General features: G+C 34.2%; 2 protein-coding genes across 5 annotated transcripts; one reads left to right on the top strand and one right to left on the bottom strand.

Annotated features, from left to right (window-relative positions):
* The first annotated feature begins 3,526 nt into the window (after positions 1 to 3,526).
* Positions 3,527 to 8,007, top strand: LOC145594852 (adenine phosphoribosyltransferase 5-like). Its single transcript, XM_081651198.1, has 7 exons — positions 3,527 to 4,050; positions 4,165 to 4,275; positions 6,633 to 6,725; positions 6,882 to 7,031; positions 7,159 to 7,217; positions 7,442 to 7,515; positions 7,608 to 8,007. The coding sequence occupies exons 1-7, from the start codon at positions 3,960 to 3,962 to the stop codon at positions 7,657 to 7,659; spliced, it is 630 nt and encodes a 209-aa protein (XP_081507324.1). The 5' UTR covers positions 3,527 to 3,959; the 3' UTR covers positions 7,660 to 8,007.
* Positions 8,008 to 8,631: 624 nt separating this feature from the next.
* On the bottom strand, positions 8,632 to 15,940 carry LOC145594851 (PX domain-containing protein EREL1-like). 4 transcript variants are annotated; one of them, XM_081651194.1, is made up of 10 exons: positions 15,478 to 15,940; positions 14,000 to 14,116; positions 13,021 to 13,119; positions 12,770 to 12,856; positions 12,410 to 12,518; positions 10,983 to 11,764; positions 10,710 to 10,874; positions 10,375 to 10,617; positions 9,289 to 9,498; positions 8,632 to 9,121 (listed from the first exon to the last, which is right to left on the bottom strand). In XM_081651194.1, the coding sequence occupies exons 1-10, from the start codon at positions 15,568 to 15,570 to the stop codon at positions 8,891 to 8,893; spliced, it is 2,136 nt and encodes a 711-aa protein (XP_081507320.1). In that variant the 5' UTR covers positions 15,571 to 15,940; the 3' UTR covers positions 8,632 to 8,890. The 4 variants fall into 4 exon arrangements, with proteins under 4 accessions (XP_081507320.1, XP_081507322.1, XP_081507321.1 ...); XM_081651196.1 differs by lacking the exon at positions 15,478 to 15,940 and having other exon boundaries at positions 12,770 to 12,890; positions 13,957 to 14,116; XM_081651195.1 differs by lacking the exon at positions 15,478 to 15,940 and having other exon boundaries at positions 13,957 to 14,116.
* Between the last annotated feature and the right edge of the window lie 2,528 nt (positions 15,941 to 18,468).

Genomic DNA, 18,468 nt, shown 5'->3' with positions numbered 1-18,468 from the left:
AAACAAACATCATTTCCTTATCAAACATATAAATATTTCACATGCAACCTTGCATTTACTTATTTATTATAGTTAGCCATTTAACAACCTCAAAAAAATTACAAAATAAGACAAAAATTAATAAAGAAAAGGTCATAAATATAATCAATATGTCATGGAATTAAATGCGTACTACTTCCTCCGATTCGTTTCTTAAGCTAAGCTAGTGATTCATGAACAATTGTAAATCTATATCTAATTAAATTCTCATTCATTACGCTTAACAATTACGTTTCAAGTAGTGAACCAACTAGTATACATCCATCTCTAAACCATAAAAAAGCTGTCTAACGTGGGTCGTAAGCCGAATTATAATATTGACAACACATATAATTAAAGGCGTCAATTTACTAGACCCAAAATAAATTAACACTATGAATTCTTTAGCATTTCGGATTCTGAAATAATGGGGTTGATATCCAAATGTTACATCAAATAAAAGACATCTAAGATTGTGATATTACTATAACTAACATGCCTGCAATCAATGCTAACGAATGACATATTTGGGACCCCATTTTAGTTTTGCTTGGATCTTGCAAATCATGTTACCTTCGTCTTATTATTCATCTATATATGTTCTCTCAAATGTGCGTTTATATATTTATGTTATTTTATCACTTGTACTACCTACGTATATTTGTAGGTTTTTGTGAGTGTCTTTTTGTTAATAATGGGGATGGTATAGTGAGTGTTGTATAACTTTCCATTGAACAAAATAACTTGATAGAGTTAAGGACTTAAAGTGGTAGTAACTTGTGTGGGAGGACCGGAGGAAGCTAAGAGTAGCTAACTACCGAGTAGTGATTAGTTTGGTGGCTTATTTTGTATGTAGGATGGGGAAATGCATGTATGGTCCTAGACCGGAGCGACTACTTAATATTATAAGACAAAGTAAGATGAGTATTTCACAAACCTTATAAATTAGTCACCTTCCTAGCTACATTCTTATAATAGAACAATTGTTCTCCACATACACGAGCAATTCAGCAAAAAGAGAATTTCTTCCCCTGATGGGTCATACTCAACTTAGGGCCTGTTCTCTTCATGTTATTTTCAGTTCAGTTTAGTTCAGTTCAGTTCCAATAAGTTCATCAGTTCAGTTCCAATAAGTTCATCAGTTCAATTCCAATAAGTTCAGTTCGATTCAGCTCACTAGCTCATTTTTAGTCAATCACAACAGACCCTTAATTCCATGAATTTGAGTCTTTACGTTTAGATATCATATGCTACACTTTAATAATTTCAACACCTATATTTCTCGATGATAAATTGAACATAACAAGACCCTATTCATGTTTGAAATGACAGAAGGAAAAAAAAACCGATAGGAGTAGGCTGGAATGGGTTGGAAAAGTTACCATGGCCCATGGGAGTATAAGAGTCAGAACCCAACAGGCAAGGGAAAGCAAAGAAAGTAGAGTAAATTGACCACTTTCACCTTGTGTTCGTTTGCGGTTTTGCACCCCCGTGCACCATGCACTTTCCCCCGCGCACCATTGTATCAAATTACTACGTACGGAGTATTTCACTTCATCAAACAAATTTGCAATGTGTATGAGAAACTATAATTCATTTTACTAAAAGAGTTGTGCTCTGTAGTGTGTAACCGTGTATTGAGGAAGTTATGTACTACGAGTATATATTATACAGTACTACTATAATGAACTATTCGAAGTATTCTTCCTTTCTTGTAGGATTTTAATTAATAATTTATCTTAAGTTGAAAGCAATTTTATGTAATGGCAGTTCATTTGACAGTTTTTTTAGTGTACAAAGTAAGGTTAAAATCAATTCAAATTAGAATTGATTCAAAACAAATCAAATAAAAAAGATGAGCTAAACATGGTTTTTGTCCCACCAACTTTGTCTTCATTAATTCCAACCAACCAAAATAAAAAATAATACTTGCACTACTCAAATGATTCATAATAATCGCAACACTTGCCTTATTCATCCATATCTAATAAATTACACCACTTACTTATTTAGTGATAGATTATAAAACATATTCTTGGACCTCAACCATCAGCTTAAGCTTTTGGTTGAGTTGGTCCTTTAACATGGTATCGGAGCCAGCGTGACACAAAGGTCACGGGTTCGAATCTCATCCGCCCCTCCTTCAAAGTGGAATTAATTCGCACCAGGTATGGGTGGGCCTGTGTTGCATCCACATTTCAAGCCCAAAGGGCCTTTCATGTGAGGGGGAGTGATAGATTATAAAACATATTCTTGGACCTCAACCATCAGTTTAAGCTTTTGGTTGAATTGGTCCTTTAACATTTAGTAAAAACTCACTATTCTATTATATTTCTCTAGCTCCCACCAAATCCAATAGCAATTTCTATTTTTTTTTTCTCTCACCAACCCCACTTACATTAATTATTTGTTGTTCTTCACTAGCTATAAACTCCTAATCAGATTTCACCTTTCAGTGTTCTATATACTATACTTCATATGTCTCAAAATAATTAACATGTTTGACTTTTATTCACTATTTATATACTTCTTTTGACCGTAGGTTTTTAAGTAATGTATTAAACATAAAATTTATCATGCAATATGTCGTTAAAGCTTCATCCATTTCTTTTTAGTTGGCACGTGCTAATTTTATGCACTATTTGTCTATTTACATAATTTTCTTTGACTTTGCTTTGTGATTTAGTGATAAGAAAAAATGTAGTCATGCAATGTCTTATTAGATTCGCTTCAACATCTATTTTCCAAATATCAAAATTCTATAATTCTTGTTAATATGTAATTGAAGATACTTACATCTAAAAGTATGTATTGACATGTCGCAAATGTGCATAAATAAAATGTATCAACTAATATGAAATTAATAGAGGAAACAAGTATAAATATGAAGTTTCATACGGAGTAATATATACTAACTTTTTTTTTAAATAATATTAAAAAATTTAATAATTCTTACATACTTAAGCATCAGCATAATTTTGATAATGTGTTATTTATTCTGAAACGGGAAAAGTTATACATTAATATTTCGATTAATCCAAAACAAAGAGAGTAACGAAAATCTCAATGTAGAGGGGATAAAAAATTCAGATCGGGCCTGTCATGGCCTTAACATCGTATCTCACGTCTAAACACGAAAAAGTAGCAGACTTCTCAACCCAAAATGAGTTTTATTAGGCATTTTTGGGCCGGATTCGAGTTTTCAACAAAAATATATTAAGCTTGTCTAAACCCGTACTATTTTTCAGGTTGCGTCGAGCCAGACCATAGTTGATCACCTCTACCTTAATAGGTCAAGTTACCAAAGAAATATTTTCTTAATTGCATGTTGACATGTTGTGTTGTTGGGGGGTAAAAGTTGAAAGTAAAAAAGTTAGATGAAACCTTCCCAACAAACAAGTGTATCTTTATTCTTTAAGCCTAGAGCAGTGAGTAAAGACTAGACTAGTACATTGGTTTTAACCAACACACCACACTCCCAATAAAATACACCCCCAACAACTGCTTATTTAAACCCCAACACTTTCCTCTCTTTCTCTCTCATATCAACCCACAGATTTAGAGAGAGAAAAACTCTTTCCATAAATTAATTAAAAAATACACAACAACAAACAACAAACAACCCATTTCATTTTTAGGAGGGAAAAAAACTAAAACTAAACTAAAATCTCCTGCAACAACTCACTATTTACTCTACTCTGTTACTGCCACTCTACTACCATACTCTGCTTCACCCAACCAACAAAAAACTAAAAACTCAGATTTTAGAGAGAGAAACTGAAACTCCTAACATATTTGGAGAGAGAAACTGTGCAAAATAACAATTTCCCAGAAATACCCATCTTCAATTTTGACCTAAATTTACTTCTATACTTGAAAATTCTACTTCCATTTTTGAATTTTTTTAGAGAGAGAAAGTTATATATTTAGAGAGAGAAAAAATGTTTGCTGCTGAGAATGGGTTGAAAGGAGATCCAAGGCTTCAAGCTATTTCTGAAGCCATTAGGGTTGTTCCTCATTTTCCTAAACCAGGTTTTCTCTTCATCCACTCTTATTTTAATAATTTTATGAAATATCTGGGGTTTTTATTTAATTTTCTGGGTAATTAATATAATTAATTATTTAAATGGTGGTTGAATTTGTTAGGTATAATGTTCCAAGATATAACAACATTATTATTGGACCCAGAAGCCTTCAAACATACTATTGATATATTTGTTGACAGATACAGAGACATGAATATCTCTGTTGTTGCTGGTATTTTCTCTCTCTTCTTTTTTATTTATATTTTTATTATTATTATTATTATTTTGGCTCCTTATAGTCTCATGTTTGAGAATTTTCATTTTTTTTAATTCTGTTTTTATTTCATGTAATTTTCAGATTTACTACAGTATTTATTAAGTGTTTTATGTCAATTTCTTTTTATTTATTGAATTTCTGTTGAAATTTTGGTGATAATGGGTTCATTTTTAGATGTTTTATAACCATTTAATTTATTTGGAGCATGTCTCTTTTAAAATTGTGATGTTAAGTTACCGAAAATGTTTGGTTGATTCTAAGGGTTACACTAGTAGGGCAAGGCAGGGCATGCATATTTTGTTATGGTGTAATTTTGTATGGAAAAATGTTTGGTCAGTCCTGGGAGTTATTAATATTTGTGAGACACAATTCGACACGGGTTAATATAATCAAGGGTTACACTAACAGGGCAAGGCAGGGCATGCAGGGTTTTTTATGGTGTATTTGGTACGGAAAATGTTTGGTCGGTCCTGAGAGTTACTAACCTTTGTGATAGATGATCATGTGAGGGTCGCTAACTCGATAACCTTTAGGGTCAATGTATCATTGACCATTTGTGTATTTGCATGCAATGTTTAGTACAGGGAACTAGCTTTACCTTCAATGGTTAGCCTTAACATATTAATCTAATATCTCTTAATTTTAATCTAAACAATATATAATGCCAACTCATGCTATCTACCAACACTTATTTGTCATTATATTATTGGTTGGGACCGCAATTATAGTGGTTTTAGGTAATCCTTAATCTCCTTTTTAGACGATTTTGTATGCATTTTTAACAAAAGAGGTGAATAAAAGTGACTAAAGTATCCAATTTTATATGTATTAATCAGGATTATGAATCCGAGTTAGTAAAATAATCACTTCTTTTATTAAAAGAATATAGCTAGTACATTTAATTATTACAAGGGAAGCTGTTTTTTCTTCTTGTTGATATTTTTTTTAATGCTTGCCCTTATCATTTAGGTATTACCAATGATTAATTTTTGAATGGATGACTACATAAGCATACTCCACCCATTTACAAATTAATCTGTTATTAAGTAAGTTACATTGACAGATAAATTAGATTTAATTTGCATTGAAGTAGAAATATATATTGTTGTATTTGTAATAATATACAATTTCATGGTGTTGTTTTATAACAAGAATTTAACTCTTGAATATCTGATTGTTACGGCGTAATAATAATTTATAGTTGTTACGGAGTATTTTTGAATCGAGGAACGTCTTGTTGTATCTTGAGATGTGACATTATAAGTAGATTTGAAGTCTCCCTGTGGCCTACTCCGGTCATATTAGTCCCCCCACCCCCATTCTTCTTTTATGGCTTTGCCTTAGATCAAACAGAAACCAACAAAGTTTTGATAATTAGTTATAGTCCTTTTTAACGTTTACGTTATGGGTCCATATGTGAGACATCAAACCTCAATTCATCCTTGGAACTTTTTCATTATTAGGGCACAATGCTTTTCTTTTCTATTTAATTTTCCTTAAAGAGGCCAAGACATAATGGGTTACATACTAACTGCCTCAATTACGACTCTTGTACGGTGAGGAGCTACCGAACAATGTTTGAGGCTGCATGTTTTTGTTCTTTTTTCTTGTCTAGTTTTCTGTTTTGAGGTTAATGATCGTGGATGGTGTGAAACCTATTTCCCGAAAGTGAATTATGGCCATTTCAATTTTCAAGCATAGCTTGGTGTATTTATGTTCATTTGGTGTGCAAGTGATGGACCTCTAAGGCTCTAAGTTATCAGCTAAAGTTGCAACTGTGTAGAGACAATTAGCATGGCTTTTGCACAAGTTGACGAGTGAATTTGACCTATAATTCCTAGTGAAGAATTTTTGTTATATTGTGGTGCTAGCTTATCAGCTACATGTTGCTTGGGCTTGTTTTGCTAGGCGTGTGGTATATATGAACAAGCGTTGGACACTACTATTTAATTAGCCAAATTTTTGGTTTCGAAGGAAGTGTCAAGCATCCGTTCCTAGGTCGATTGTTAAGGATCCAACACAACTACTTGAGCTTATTAGAGGTTTTAACTAGTTGTTTCTTAAAAATTTGTGCTGTTTTTTTTAGTAATGGAAAATTGCGCTCTTATGAGATCAAAAATTGGTCTTAAGAACTTAGGTTGCCACGAAAACTGATAACTAGTATCACTTGTCTCACTGTAGAATGTAATTGACTAATTGTCATTTTTCTACATCTTATGGCTAGTATTGTGCATTTTAAGTTTTCATAGTTTTATCATGGACAATGCAGGCGTAAAAAGCTTACGTTATATTTGTTACTTTGCTATCTGTAGGGGTTGAAGCTAGAGGATTTATGTTTGGTCCACCAATTGCTTTAGCTATTGGTGCAAAGTTTGTACCATTGCGTAAACCAAGAAAACTACCCGGTATGTTCAACTCAGTTGGTTACCATGGTCACATTTTAAAAAAATCCTTGAACCTTTGCTAGTCCTCTACAGGACTGAGATCCTAGGTTTGGGCCACGAGTGAACAAAAATCTGGTTTTTCTTTGTTCGAGATGTTCACGATATTGTGCTTGACAGGGGAAGTGATTTCGGAGTCATATGAGCTAGAGTACGGAACTGACTGTTTGGAGATGCATGTTGGCGCTGTTCAACCTGGTGAGCGTGCATTGATAATCGATGATCTAGTTGCTACCGGTGGTACACTTTGTGCAGCAATTGGACTCCTTGGTAAGTTCATGAACCTTTACTACATTCGGTTTCACTCTTCATTATATTGCATTTATCTTTGTATTTCTGCTATTTGAATGAGGCCATGCTTAATTGCTAAGCTCTATACTTGATCGTCTCTTAATAGAACGGGTTGGCGCTGAGGTGGTTGAATGTGCCTGTGTAATTGGATTGCCTGAAGTGAAGGTAATTGCTGTAAAAGTTTCCTATTGCTTTTTTTTTTTTTTTTGTCTGAAAGAGCTCATCTTCAGTTACCATTTATCAGAACAACCAACCTGATAGAATATGTAGCTAAACCATAGATTGATTTTGTTAACACTATATGGTATTTATGCTTACCTTGAACTAGTATATGAGTTCTAATACTTCTTTGCATTTTAGCTCTAATTTTGACTGAATATATGTTGCAGGAGAAGTTCAAGCTTAGAGGAACTCCACTTTATGTTCTTGTCGAGCCACGCCAGTTAGAAGACTGTCGGTTAAGGTAAAAAAGCACAAAAAACATCGATTTTACTTTGACTACTGCATAAGAATTTATTCACAACTTGCATAAGAATTTCATGTTGATTATTGTAGGTCGAAAATGGACATGCGGAGAGAGGCTGATGAATTTGCTGTAACAAGTTGAAAATTTGCAAGGAAATTTCGAAACAGAGCTTCAATCTCCTTCATCTCATGCAGTTTGATGGTAAACAGTGGCTGATTGAGCGCTATTGAAGGTTGAAGGGAACGAAAACTAGGATGGAACGCACTGATGTTTATTATTTGTATTGAGGATTGTAATCTTACCCTTCATTGCTATCTAGACGACCAAACTCATGTTGGGTATATGTACCTTATTCAACAGAATGTTTGTATCCTCTTCAACTTAAAATGTTTATGCTCTGAATTATATGTAGTTTCTGTTTGAACCATCGTGCTAAGGTCATGTATTGAATGCCAAAATTCAAATTTTTGGCCAAGATAATCATGTTGATTGATTATATATCATGAGCAGCAGCTACAAATTCATTTTCAATCCCCTGGATACATTTGATTGGTTATATAGATTTCATAGAGTATGAGAATGGACAAATCTTCGATAGGAGTTAATGCCTTGTATAAGCCTTTGCTGGAGAAGAGTATGATCATATGCAGATTTAGCGGGGTTCCATTCTAAAACCGATAGATAACTAGTAGAGTAGCCTACTTGACTTTCATGGCTATAGTCTTGTACTTCTAATGTCCTCTTTAAGGGAGTTTTAGCAGTTGATTTTCAAGATAGGATTAGTATTTTTAGTACATATGTCTATATCCGAGAGACTATATGCAGCCGTGCTCAGTCGAATATGGCTTGAGTCAACTGATGGCAAAGCAAACCCGAATCATAAGAAGCTGATGAGAACCCTAGAGTTCCAAGGAGTTAATAGCACAATACTACATGAGTTGCATAATTGCAAAAGCAAGCTTGCTGCGAGTTCAGGCTCTGACAACTTAATCAATTGATGCTTGATAATTATTATGTCACAAATATTACTGAAGTATGGCATGAGGTAAGATTTCTCAAAAGTAATTGAAAATTTATTTAACAAACACTGCCTAAATTGTTCACACCATGAAATTGTCAATAGAAAAAGTTAATATTAACTTCAGGTTTTTCTCAATGAAATTGTTATTCATAATTACGACAAAAATGGGCTAAACACTAAAATGAGAGATAATACAACATTATCAGTATTCACATAGAATTGCTTCCTAAAGTCGTGTATTTCATATACCCACAGGAAAAATTACAAGGCCAAAGGTTAAATCAAGCAATCCAAGAAAATTGCTCATGCTACACAGACAGGGGAGTAAAAATTACATCTGTACTTGTGGTTTCATGTTTCAAAAAGCTGTTTCAAAACAGTCTCTCTAGTTAAGCCTTGATTACCATTTTCATTGGTAGAACTATCTGATTGGAGAGCAGTACGAATAAAAAAGTTCATCTGCTTTCTCAGCTTAGCGTTGTCAAAAATTATCTCTCTCAACACAGCCCTCAACTCATGATCCAATACCTTCAAATCTTCGCTATTTGAAAGCATGTCAGTGGCGGGAGCCAATAGTTGAGACTGAAACATATTGGCACAAATTGGTCAATGGGAGGATCCATATAAACACAAGGCAATAACATATCTATAGGGCATGTTTGCAGATGTACTGTTTGGAGATCTAGAACAAATTATATTTCACCAATCAGAAATAACAGAACTAATGTGACGCTTAAAGCAGCATATACCTCTGCCAAGAGAAGATCAATTTGCTTGTCAGAATCTGCAAGGAGGTCTAAAACATCTGATGCTGAGGATGAATCAACCGCAAAGTTATCATCTGCGATTTTGATATTACACTCCAGAAGGCGAGTCTGAAGGGTTTGAGAATCATGTAACAGCGTTCTCCTTGCAGCCAAAGCAAGTTTACTTTTCTCCAATTCTTGCTGTAAGAGTTGCTGAGAAAATATGACAAGCATGAGCACAGGTAAAGAGGAAGAAAGAAGATTCTTTAGCATCAGTGGAGATGTAAAGGCAAAGTCATGCATTAATTTTGCACACTACGATTTTCCAGACACACAAGATCCCCTAACCTCATATATAAGTTTGCTAGATTGCTGAAAAATAAAAATATAAACGAAGATGAAATAAAGATGGCACAGAAACAGGGACATAACCAGACCATGGGTGTAAGATTAGCGACTGCTGGCAAGTGCTAAAAGTAAAAGCCATTACAGGTGAGTAAGAAGACCATCATAGATTCATAGGTAACAGCCGGCCAAGAAGACATGGTGGCGATTCGCAACAGATGGATAAGCTTAAAGTTTTAGAAACATTATAGATCTCTATCTATATATGATATATCTGACACCAAGGCTGACAACATTGATTATCCATATTGTGCCCAAGGTTAAAGTACATATGACCAGGAATAACTGAGGATATGTTTCTACTTAAAAAAGGGAGAATGGATCATGCAGCATGATAAACAAGCAGCCATGAGCCTTGACGAAAACTAGTTGAGAAATCACAAATTTACTCTTATGGGTCACCATTTAACCAGCAATCCTACAATATACCAAATTTTACCACAACTCACCAAGACCTTAATGACATCCAGAAGGCACTGCATCTCCATAACTACTTGGTTTGCACAAATATCCTTAACTAAGACAGGCACACCCACTTAGGAAAAAAAAAATGAATTGAAAATACAAGAAATTCACCCCCTCACCTCTACCCCCAACCAAAAACTAAATAAATTTTATTCTGCCAACTTCAATTACACGAGAAAGCAACACTTTCAGACAGAAAACAAAAGCCAAAAAACCTACCTCCACTTCAATTTTCTCCTGTACTGATTCATCATGTTTTTGCTTCAGATCAACTTGAGATCTTCTCAAAGATTTAACCTCCTTAACAAGCAGCTTGATATCCGATTTAGATTTCACCTCTAATTCTTCATGTTGCTTTAACAAGATATTAAGCTGGTCTTTTGTAGTTTCCAACTCCCGCAGCAATTCATCCTTCTCTGGAAAAGCATCTGACCTCGTGGAGTTTGCTGGCGACTTAGCATCCTGGAGATTTTCCGAGACAGTTATACAATATTGTAAGGAAGTAAGATAAGTATAAACATGGAAAATTAAAAAGCAACTGGATAGAAATGAACCTTTTGAGATTTCAACTGGAGCTCAAATTCTAATGACTTCTGCCGTAGTTCCTCCATATCCCACTGCATTTTTGTAACCCTTTCTTTTTCAAGTGACAATGCCTGCTGGAGGTTTTCTCTACTCTTCTCTTTTGTAGTTTCAAGTTCAACTTCCAAATCCTTGACCTGGAAAGAGGAAACACATGAGACTGTGACCAACAAACAACCTTACAAGGAAATGAAAGAAATAATGAGTTATTACGCTATTTGCAATGATAACAAAATCGTAATTACCTTGGTAGTAAGGTATTCCTTGACAGCAACTTCTTGATTCAATCTTGTGATAAGATCCTCCATATCAGTTTTCGCAGTTAATAATCTGCGTTGCATGATCATAAGGATTCTATCTAATTTAGGCTGCTGATCTCTTGGTAGGACTATATCTCCAACACTATATTGCAGTTCTGAATTGCTAGGACTCCCCATGGTTCTAGAAGCTTCAGCTCCACTAGGAAGGTCAATAGATGCATCCCCGAACAAGTTAGGAGTCCATGAATTTGACATTTCACCACCTCTATACGAACTCAAGTCACTCCCTATACTCTCATTTGAAGGCTTCCGTACATGGTTGACCGCCTTGATAGGCTCTGCCTCAAATGAACTTCCTGCCCTATCAAGAGCTAAACTGACAGACTTCGAAGCACTCCCATTATCTGCAATGAGTCTACTTTGCACCTTATGCTTTTTGAAACTTTCCAATTGATCCAAAATACTTTCTCCCATCAACAACCCTTCGTCAATATTAGACATGCTGTACTTGGTTATCTTTTCCATTGGATTTGTCAGATCTTCATCCAATGTCAATTCTTCTAGACCGAGTTCAGAAACATCATCCCTTCCAAAACTAGGACTTCCAAGTTCAGAAGTTTCATAAGCAGTGTCACTACCATAATCTGATGCGATCGATGAACTTCCAGCCAGAGCAGCTAAGCTTAAACTTGAATGGTTTTGATCTGAAGATATACTGCTAGTTGTAGAAGGATTTGCTTCAGAAGGCTGCTGACTTTCTTGAAATGCTAGATATAAAAGGAAAAATAAATAAAATAGTGAAATTTTAAAAAATTAGAAGAATTGAGACAACAGATAAATGTCATTAGTATCAGTCAAGATGTATGGTTCTACCTCCCATCAAAAATAGAAGTAATTAAATTATAGCCATTTTATTCCAAATAACAGTTTTTTTAACAATAACAACGCTACAAGCCTATAATACACGCCAATTTATAATAAACATTACAGGTCACATATGATATGAGTATATGTTAAAAAAAACTTTGCAATACCAATGTATTCCCTCCGTTTTCAATTGTTCTTCCTGTGTTGACTGTTCATGTTGTCAATGCACATCTTTGAGACTTTGACTATTAATAACAGATAGCTGGAAATACTATTCTTTATCTTACATATAGGGAATAATTTAGAAGATTCCTACAAATTGTGAATATTATATAGATTCCTACAAAGTGTGAATATTATATTGATTCTAAACAAGAAGAACAAAAGAAAACGAAGGGAGTACATAAAGCCAAATTTACTTGAATTTATTTGTGCAGGAGATGGGAGTAGTGAATAAGACGTGCATATGAATAGAAATAGATAAAAGAAACAGGCACACATAGTTTAGACATGTCTTAGCTGTAACGGAGCACAGGAGCACATACATGATCTAGCAGCTGCTTCTAGTTCGAGAAAGGATGCCACAGGCATACACCTAGATATATCAATGTCTGAAAGAAGTTTTGATATCCACTCTTCCAAAGAGCACCTTCGCTGCAACCAAAAAGGAAAAACTTTGTTCAATAATGGATCAATGTAAAGATAATATAAGAAAATTTTATTTTATTTTATTTTTATATTGGCCTTGTTCTTTTGGGCTTAAGGATTTAGTATTGCTGTATGCATGAAACAAGGTATTATAGCTAAAGCAGGTCATTAAAAGAGTGTTGCTATAGTTAGGCTCACCAATTTTAAGATTCAGCCAAGAGTTTAAAAACAGATGATTGCTCAGCTACTGTACTAACCTCTTCCAAGAGTGCCCTGCTCTTCATTCGCAAAAGACCTTTAGGGGGAGCAGATGGGAGACTTTTCTTAGGAAATGTCCTTTTAATCTGAATAAATAAAAAAGCAGACAGAATAAACAAACTAAGAACATTGGCTTAGTAATCCTCAATTATTATGTGCTCAACTCTACGTCTCTACTCTAAAATATCTTCAATCCAATCACATCAACTGATCAAACTGAAGACAGAAAGCTATTAAAAGTTTCACTTACATCAGAAAATAGCTTAAGAAAATCATTGAATCTTCTTAATACTCCTCGTGTAGTAGTAACTCCTTCTGGTGATTGAATACCCACCAAAACCCTGTAAAACTGTTGAAAGTAAAAAAGGTTAGATAGGGTCACCATTGCACAAGGGCAACTAGGATAGATTCAAAAGTAAGCTGCATATAGTAGATAAATTTGCTGAATATAAATCTACCACACCCCACTATGCTAGTAACCTGAATGCCTCTCACTCAGTTGTTGCTTACCGCAGGTATATGGGTGTCAAAATTACTTAGTGTTGCCCCCATTGTTTGTTGAAGGCTTATCTAGGTCACACTTTAATCGGACAAACATGAGGGCAAGCTGTTTCAAAAACACATACCAGGCAGAAGGCAAAAAAAAAAAAAAAAAAAAAGAAAAAAAACCCATTTATCTACCATACTTAATTAACATCCTTGGTGTTTGCTTATGAAGGTAAGAGCCACTTATCACACTTCATTCAAATCAGGGAACAACGCTTAACTTATCCTGGAAGTTACTAAGTCAGCCTCAAATGAGAAGACTCGCCTTAATTTCTCTTTTGTGACCATAATCATAACCAGTATCGGGTCAAAGCTGACAGAAGGCAGATAAGAATCATACATTTTTAATCTTTTTACAAGATAAACAAAAATTAAATCTTCTAGAACAATGTTCAGAGACATCATTACTAATGTCTAAATCAACAGCTTCCAAAAACATTACTGATAATCTTTTTGTTCTCAACTTCTCAAGCTGACATGATCAACATGGGATTATTAAATTGACAGCCAATGTGAGAAATTAGTTACAATAAGTCAAGTTACATAATTGGAACTGAACTGACCGTATCTAGGGCAAAGTTGCCCAACTACAAACACATGATTAAAATACTCATTGGCAGAATGAAAAACAACATCTAACCCTTGGCATAGATAAACATTGGAGAGACATTCAATTTCTGTACCACTACAGGATCTGAAGAACTTGATCTTGATTTTGGAAGCGCAACCCAAGAAGGAATTGTAACACAGTAACTCCATCCAGAGCGGGGATCATGAGGCCATACAGTATCACGACCACCCTACATCAGTAAAATGTTTCTAGTTAGCAATATATACTCTAAAATAGTAATCACGAAATCAGAATGTCAAATTGACCAGGCATACAATCAGCCAAATCAAGCTTCATATTGTACGTTTAAAGGTTGCAACTGGCAACAATAGAAAAGGGTACCGAATTTAACTATTGAAGAACCTAAGAAGCTCCCAGTCACCAGAACAATGGACGATCTTGAATTGTGCAACTGAGCTCATGAGAGAGAAACCAGGATAGAGTTCAGAAGTAACTCAAAGTGCCGAAATAAACTCCAAAAAATTATTGAATTTTTTTTATACAAACACCTCAAGAAGGGAAAACTTGTCACATGAACATACGTCTTTACAATATGAGATACAGAGATGCCTATGTAAAGGAGGTTCACATGAAACACTACAATCTACCCACAAATCCTCCTACACAGTGAGAATGACACTAAAGAGTAAGGACTTATTCTCTTACCTTGAATAAATAATGCTCAGGTCTCATCAGTTCAGAAATTTTCTGCTAATGTTAGTAAGTTCAATTTACAACTTGATTGTGTTTAAAACAAACAAGTTCAGTGTTCTACCTTCTAATTGATAAAGTAACTGGACACATTACGAACTGTGAAGTAGATAAAAGTTACTATCTTCATTGATCTTTTATTGCATTTCATAGGCCATGTCCAAATTCTTATGCAATTGCATAAGCCAAACATTTTTGCATCATCTTAACTGTTCATCAATGAGTGCGAGTTGATTCAAATTTATCCTCACATGATGACAACTTTTATCCTCTCTCCAGCTTTTCGGTGCAACATCTTTTAATCACCCACCAGGTCCACCACCATACTCAAACTAAATCAACCATAATCCACCACATATACTACACCCTCCCAACTCCCGATCCCTTCAAAAAGTGGTCATAAGTTAATAACAGGTAATCTTAAAACAAAGATATTCGACGATAATGACAAACAATGCGCAATTCCGCCAATATCCTCACTCATGCTGGTCTCAACTACTGCAATAATCTCTACTCACATTCAGTCGATCACACAAACTTCCATATCATTGGCAACAAGGATCATCATAAATTGAACATCGAAAACTCAGCCCCATCAATGCAGTCAATCACACAAACTTCCATATCAAAAAACTCATAGATCCATTTCAATCAAAGCTCTAATAATGCCACAAGATTGCGCAATTCAATAAGCTCACTTACCACATTAGTCAACAACCAACTAAAATAACATAAAATCACTCAAATTAACTCAAAATTAACAACATAAACAACAATTTCTGAACTTAAACATGCAAAATAACAAAAAACCCAGAAAAGCTGAGAGAGAAAAAAGAGTACCCATTTCTTAGGAGGGGGACTCCAATCCATCCCCATAGGTAAAGGGGAGGTTCCATCATGGCGATGCTTGGGTGGACTCCTCCCCCTATTCATCTCGATCACTTAATTTTACCCCCAATTCAATTTCTGCAACAAAATCAATGAATTGGGTATCAAAATTTCAAACCCTTGTTAGGGTTTATGTAATTTGATCGGATCAATGAAATTGCAGCATATGATTTGAGACTTGATTTGGGTTTCTTCAAAAATCAAACTTAGTATATGATATAGTCTACAATTGAAATATCTGAGGTGTGAAGATTAGATTAACAATTCAATTAATAAAAAAGAAAAAGATGATGAAGAAACAGAAGAGAGAGAATTTAGAGTTTGCGTGGATTTGAGAGTGTAAAATGCAATGAGATTATACAACAACGCACCAAAAAGAAAAAGGGACAATTTTGCAATTTGCACCTAACCTTTGTTCTTTCAGCCTTATTTCTCACGTTTGGCTTTTGTTTTGGGTCTTAGTTTCATTAGACTAGGACTCTCATACTTGGTCGTGAAGCCCGACTCTTTTAGGTTATAGCCTTATAGGTGGTTTATAACCTTATAGGTGGTTTATAACCTTATAGGTGGTTTATAACACGAGCGTCCAAGTTATATTGTGGATATCAGATGACCTAGTAAAATTATATCTATATTCTTAATATAAAAGGTGAATATACAAAATTTGCATGTGAAAAGTGTTAGAGAGAAATGAAGTGTGTGTGAGATAAAATAGTTTAGACGTAAATACTAGTTATATTACTGATTTTTATCTTTTAGTTTTAATTTTGAAAGATATGTGATATAGGTTGTTTGATCCGGGTTTTGAAGTCAAACTTATTGTAAACATGTTAGATTTTATAAACCGACAACAAATTATGGAATTACTTATTGTAGTTTCAATATTAATAATCAGATTTGGAGTGTGTTGTTTTTGCAACAGATCCGAACTCATAAAATCATAACATGATGGATATTTGTTAGGAAGGGAAGTCCAATAAGTCTAATACTATATTGGGCTACTTAATGTGGGCTTTTTGTTAGGCTAATTTTATATGGTAGTCTTGTATAGTAACACATTGTCTTGTGGGCCTTTTAACATGTAGCATGATTTCCATATAAGTATATTTTGATTTGTGCTTGTGAAATGTGAACCATGTTCACTCTTAAGGGCACGGGTTAGCACTCTTGCAAGAAAACCAAAACTAAGTTCGTCTTTTTTGTAACTAGTTATTGATCACAGCAATGTATTGGGGTTTTAACTATCTAGCTCCGTTTGGTTGTTCAAGTCATCAAGTGAATATGATACGGAGTAGTTTATTTATTAAAATGTATAGATTAGTCGGTAAAGAAACTACAATAAAGTCCTACTAATTTTGAATTAATCCCCTGGTCTTTAATGAAATACCTCTAAAGAGATCGATCATCTAGACCTTGACCAATCCGTAGTAGGTTCGAGGACTTTGTGACCTCAAGACCAAGTTATAATCAAACATACAATGCCAATACGGCCAATGCAGTGATACATCCTTCCTTTTGTAGCTTTCTTTCTATGGACTTTGACAAAGTCGTCTTAGAACCAACCCTCTCTCTTTCAAGCAAGCTGTCACGGTGTACTGATAAAAAAAATGGGTAGATCCAAAGAATAGAGAATCAGACGCTTTTGAACTTAATGATAATTGGGAGGTGACATACATATCAACCTAATGGAAATACAGCTATTATTAGATGTAAATTGTACTATTGCATGAAACAAAATTTATGCCTGAAAGAAACATAATAAGTAAACAAAAAACAAGTAGAATGATTCATGCAAATTCACTTGATGATGGTTGTCTTCATTATTATATAAGTTTAATCAAGAATAATTATATATACTGCCTATTACATATATATGTCCTTATACATATACTTCATTTATTCTATTTGTATAGACTACTTTTTAAAATTAGAGGACAAAGATCTAGTAAAGATACCAACCAATTGTAAATTAGCATAGATTGGATATGTTCAACAAAAAACACCAAGTCATCATCACTAATGTGATATTCAATATTCATAAATATCTTTTCGAATAACTTTTAACAATAATATTACTCGTATCATATCATACTTGATATTTACATCTTTTATTCCGAATAGAGACACAAATCATCCGTATTGAGAAAGAGTGAACGTCAAATCATCAGAATTAATACTCTTGTATGTATTACCTATATGAGATGAGTATCATACTCATATGAGTAATACATATAGGAGATTTTTATCTTATCATTCAAACATATAAGAATTTGTGCTAATTTAATGATTTAACTATTCGACCTTTATCTTTATTTTATGAAATATTTTTATTCAAGAAGCAACTAACCCTATCTTAAATAAAATAGATATTTTGTATAAAAAAAAAAATAAAAACCCTTTGTAATTGGGTATTCGCATGGCCAGGGTGTCCTAGAACGTAGGATCCATCTTAGGAAGAATGTCTTTAGTATGATCGTTAGATACGCTTGGCATTCATCCATACATCACTCTTTCCCTTTCTAATACGAAGTAGTTATATAGTATCCCCCACCCAATACGTGACACGTGTCGCAATACGTTATCCTATGATGTCCAATAACAGACTTTCTAATGAATGGTATGCTCATAAGACAGCCCTAGATACATCATCTCATGCACAAACATGTTTCGCAATGCTAGCTACAAGACTACATATATACATGCAACTTAGATCCAAAATGAATGTCCTTGTTTTGTAGCACCTTTCACAATTTAACCCCATTAAATTGTATTATTGAGACCCAAAGGTTTTACATGAAAATGTTTAATTTTTCCGCCGTCCTAAAAATAGTAAATATAATGTTACGATGTTCATTAAAGGGGGTGAAAATATATATGGTCAATATGGGGAAAAAGTAACGTCAAAGAAAATATGGGGAAAAAGTTGACAGTACAAAAAGTGAC

Source organism: Chenopodium album, chromosome 19 (genome assembly GCF_948465745.1).
Source record: "Chenopodium album chromosome 19, dcCheAlbu1.1, whole genome shotgun sequence".
Classification (NCBI taxonomy): Eukaryota; Viridiplantae; Streptophyta; class Magnoliopsida; order Caryophyllales; family Amaranthaceae; genus Chenopodium; species Chenopodium album.
This window is presented reverse-complemented; position numbering and strand designations above follow the sequence as displayed.

Excerpts from the sequence above, each read along its gene's own strand:
- LOC145594851 (XM_081651194.1), bottom strand. The coding sequence starts at position 15,570 with ATGAATAGGGGGAGGAGTCCACCCAAGCATCGCCATGATGGAACCTCC. Across the intron at positions 12,519-12,769 it reads GCAGGGCACTCTTGGAAGAG|CGAAGGTGCTCTTTGGAAGA; the intron begins GTTAGTACAGTA and ends TTTTGGTTGCAG. Across the intron at positions 9,499-10,374 it reads AGGAGAAAATTGAAGTGGAG|CAACTCTTACAGCAAGAATT; the intron begins GTAGGTTTTTTG and ends ATATTTTCTCAG.
- LOC145594852 (XM_081651198.1), top strand. The coding sequence starts at position 3,960 with ATGTTTGCTGCTGAGAATGGGTTGAAAGGAGATCCAAGGCTTCAAGCT. Across the intron at positions 7,218-7,441 it reads TTGGATTGCCTGAAGTGAAG|GAGAAGTTCAAGCTTAGAGG; the intron begins GTAATTGCTGTA and ends TATATGTTGCAG. Across the intron at positions 7,516-7,607 it reads TTAGAAGACTGTCGGTTAAG|GTCGAAAATGGACATGCGGA; the intron begins GTAAAAAAGCAC and ends TGATTATTGTAG.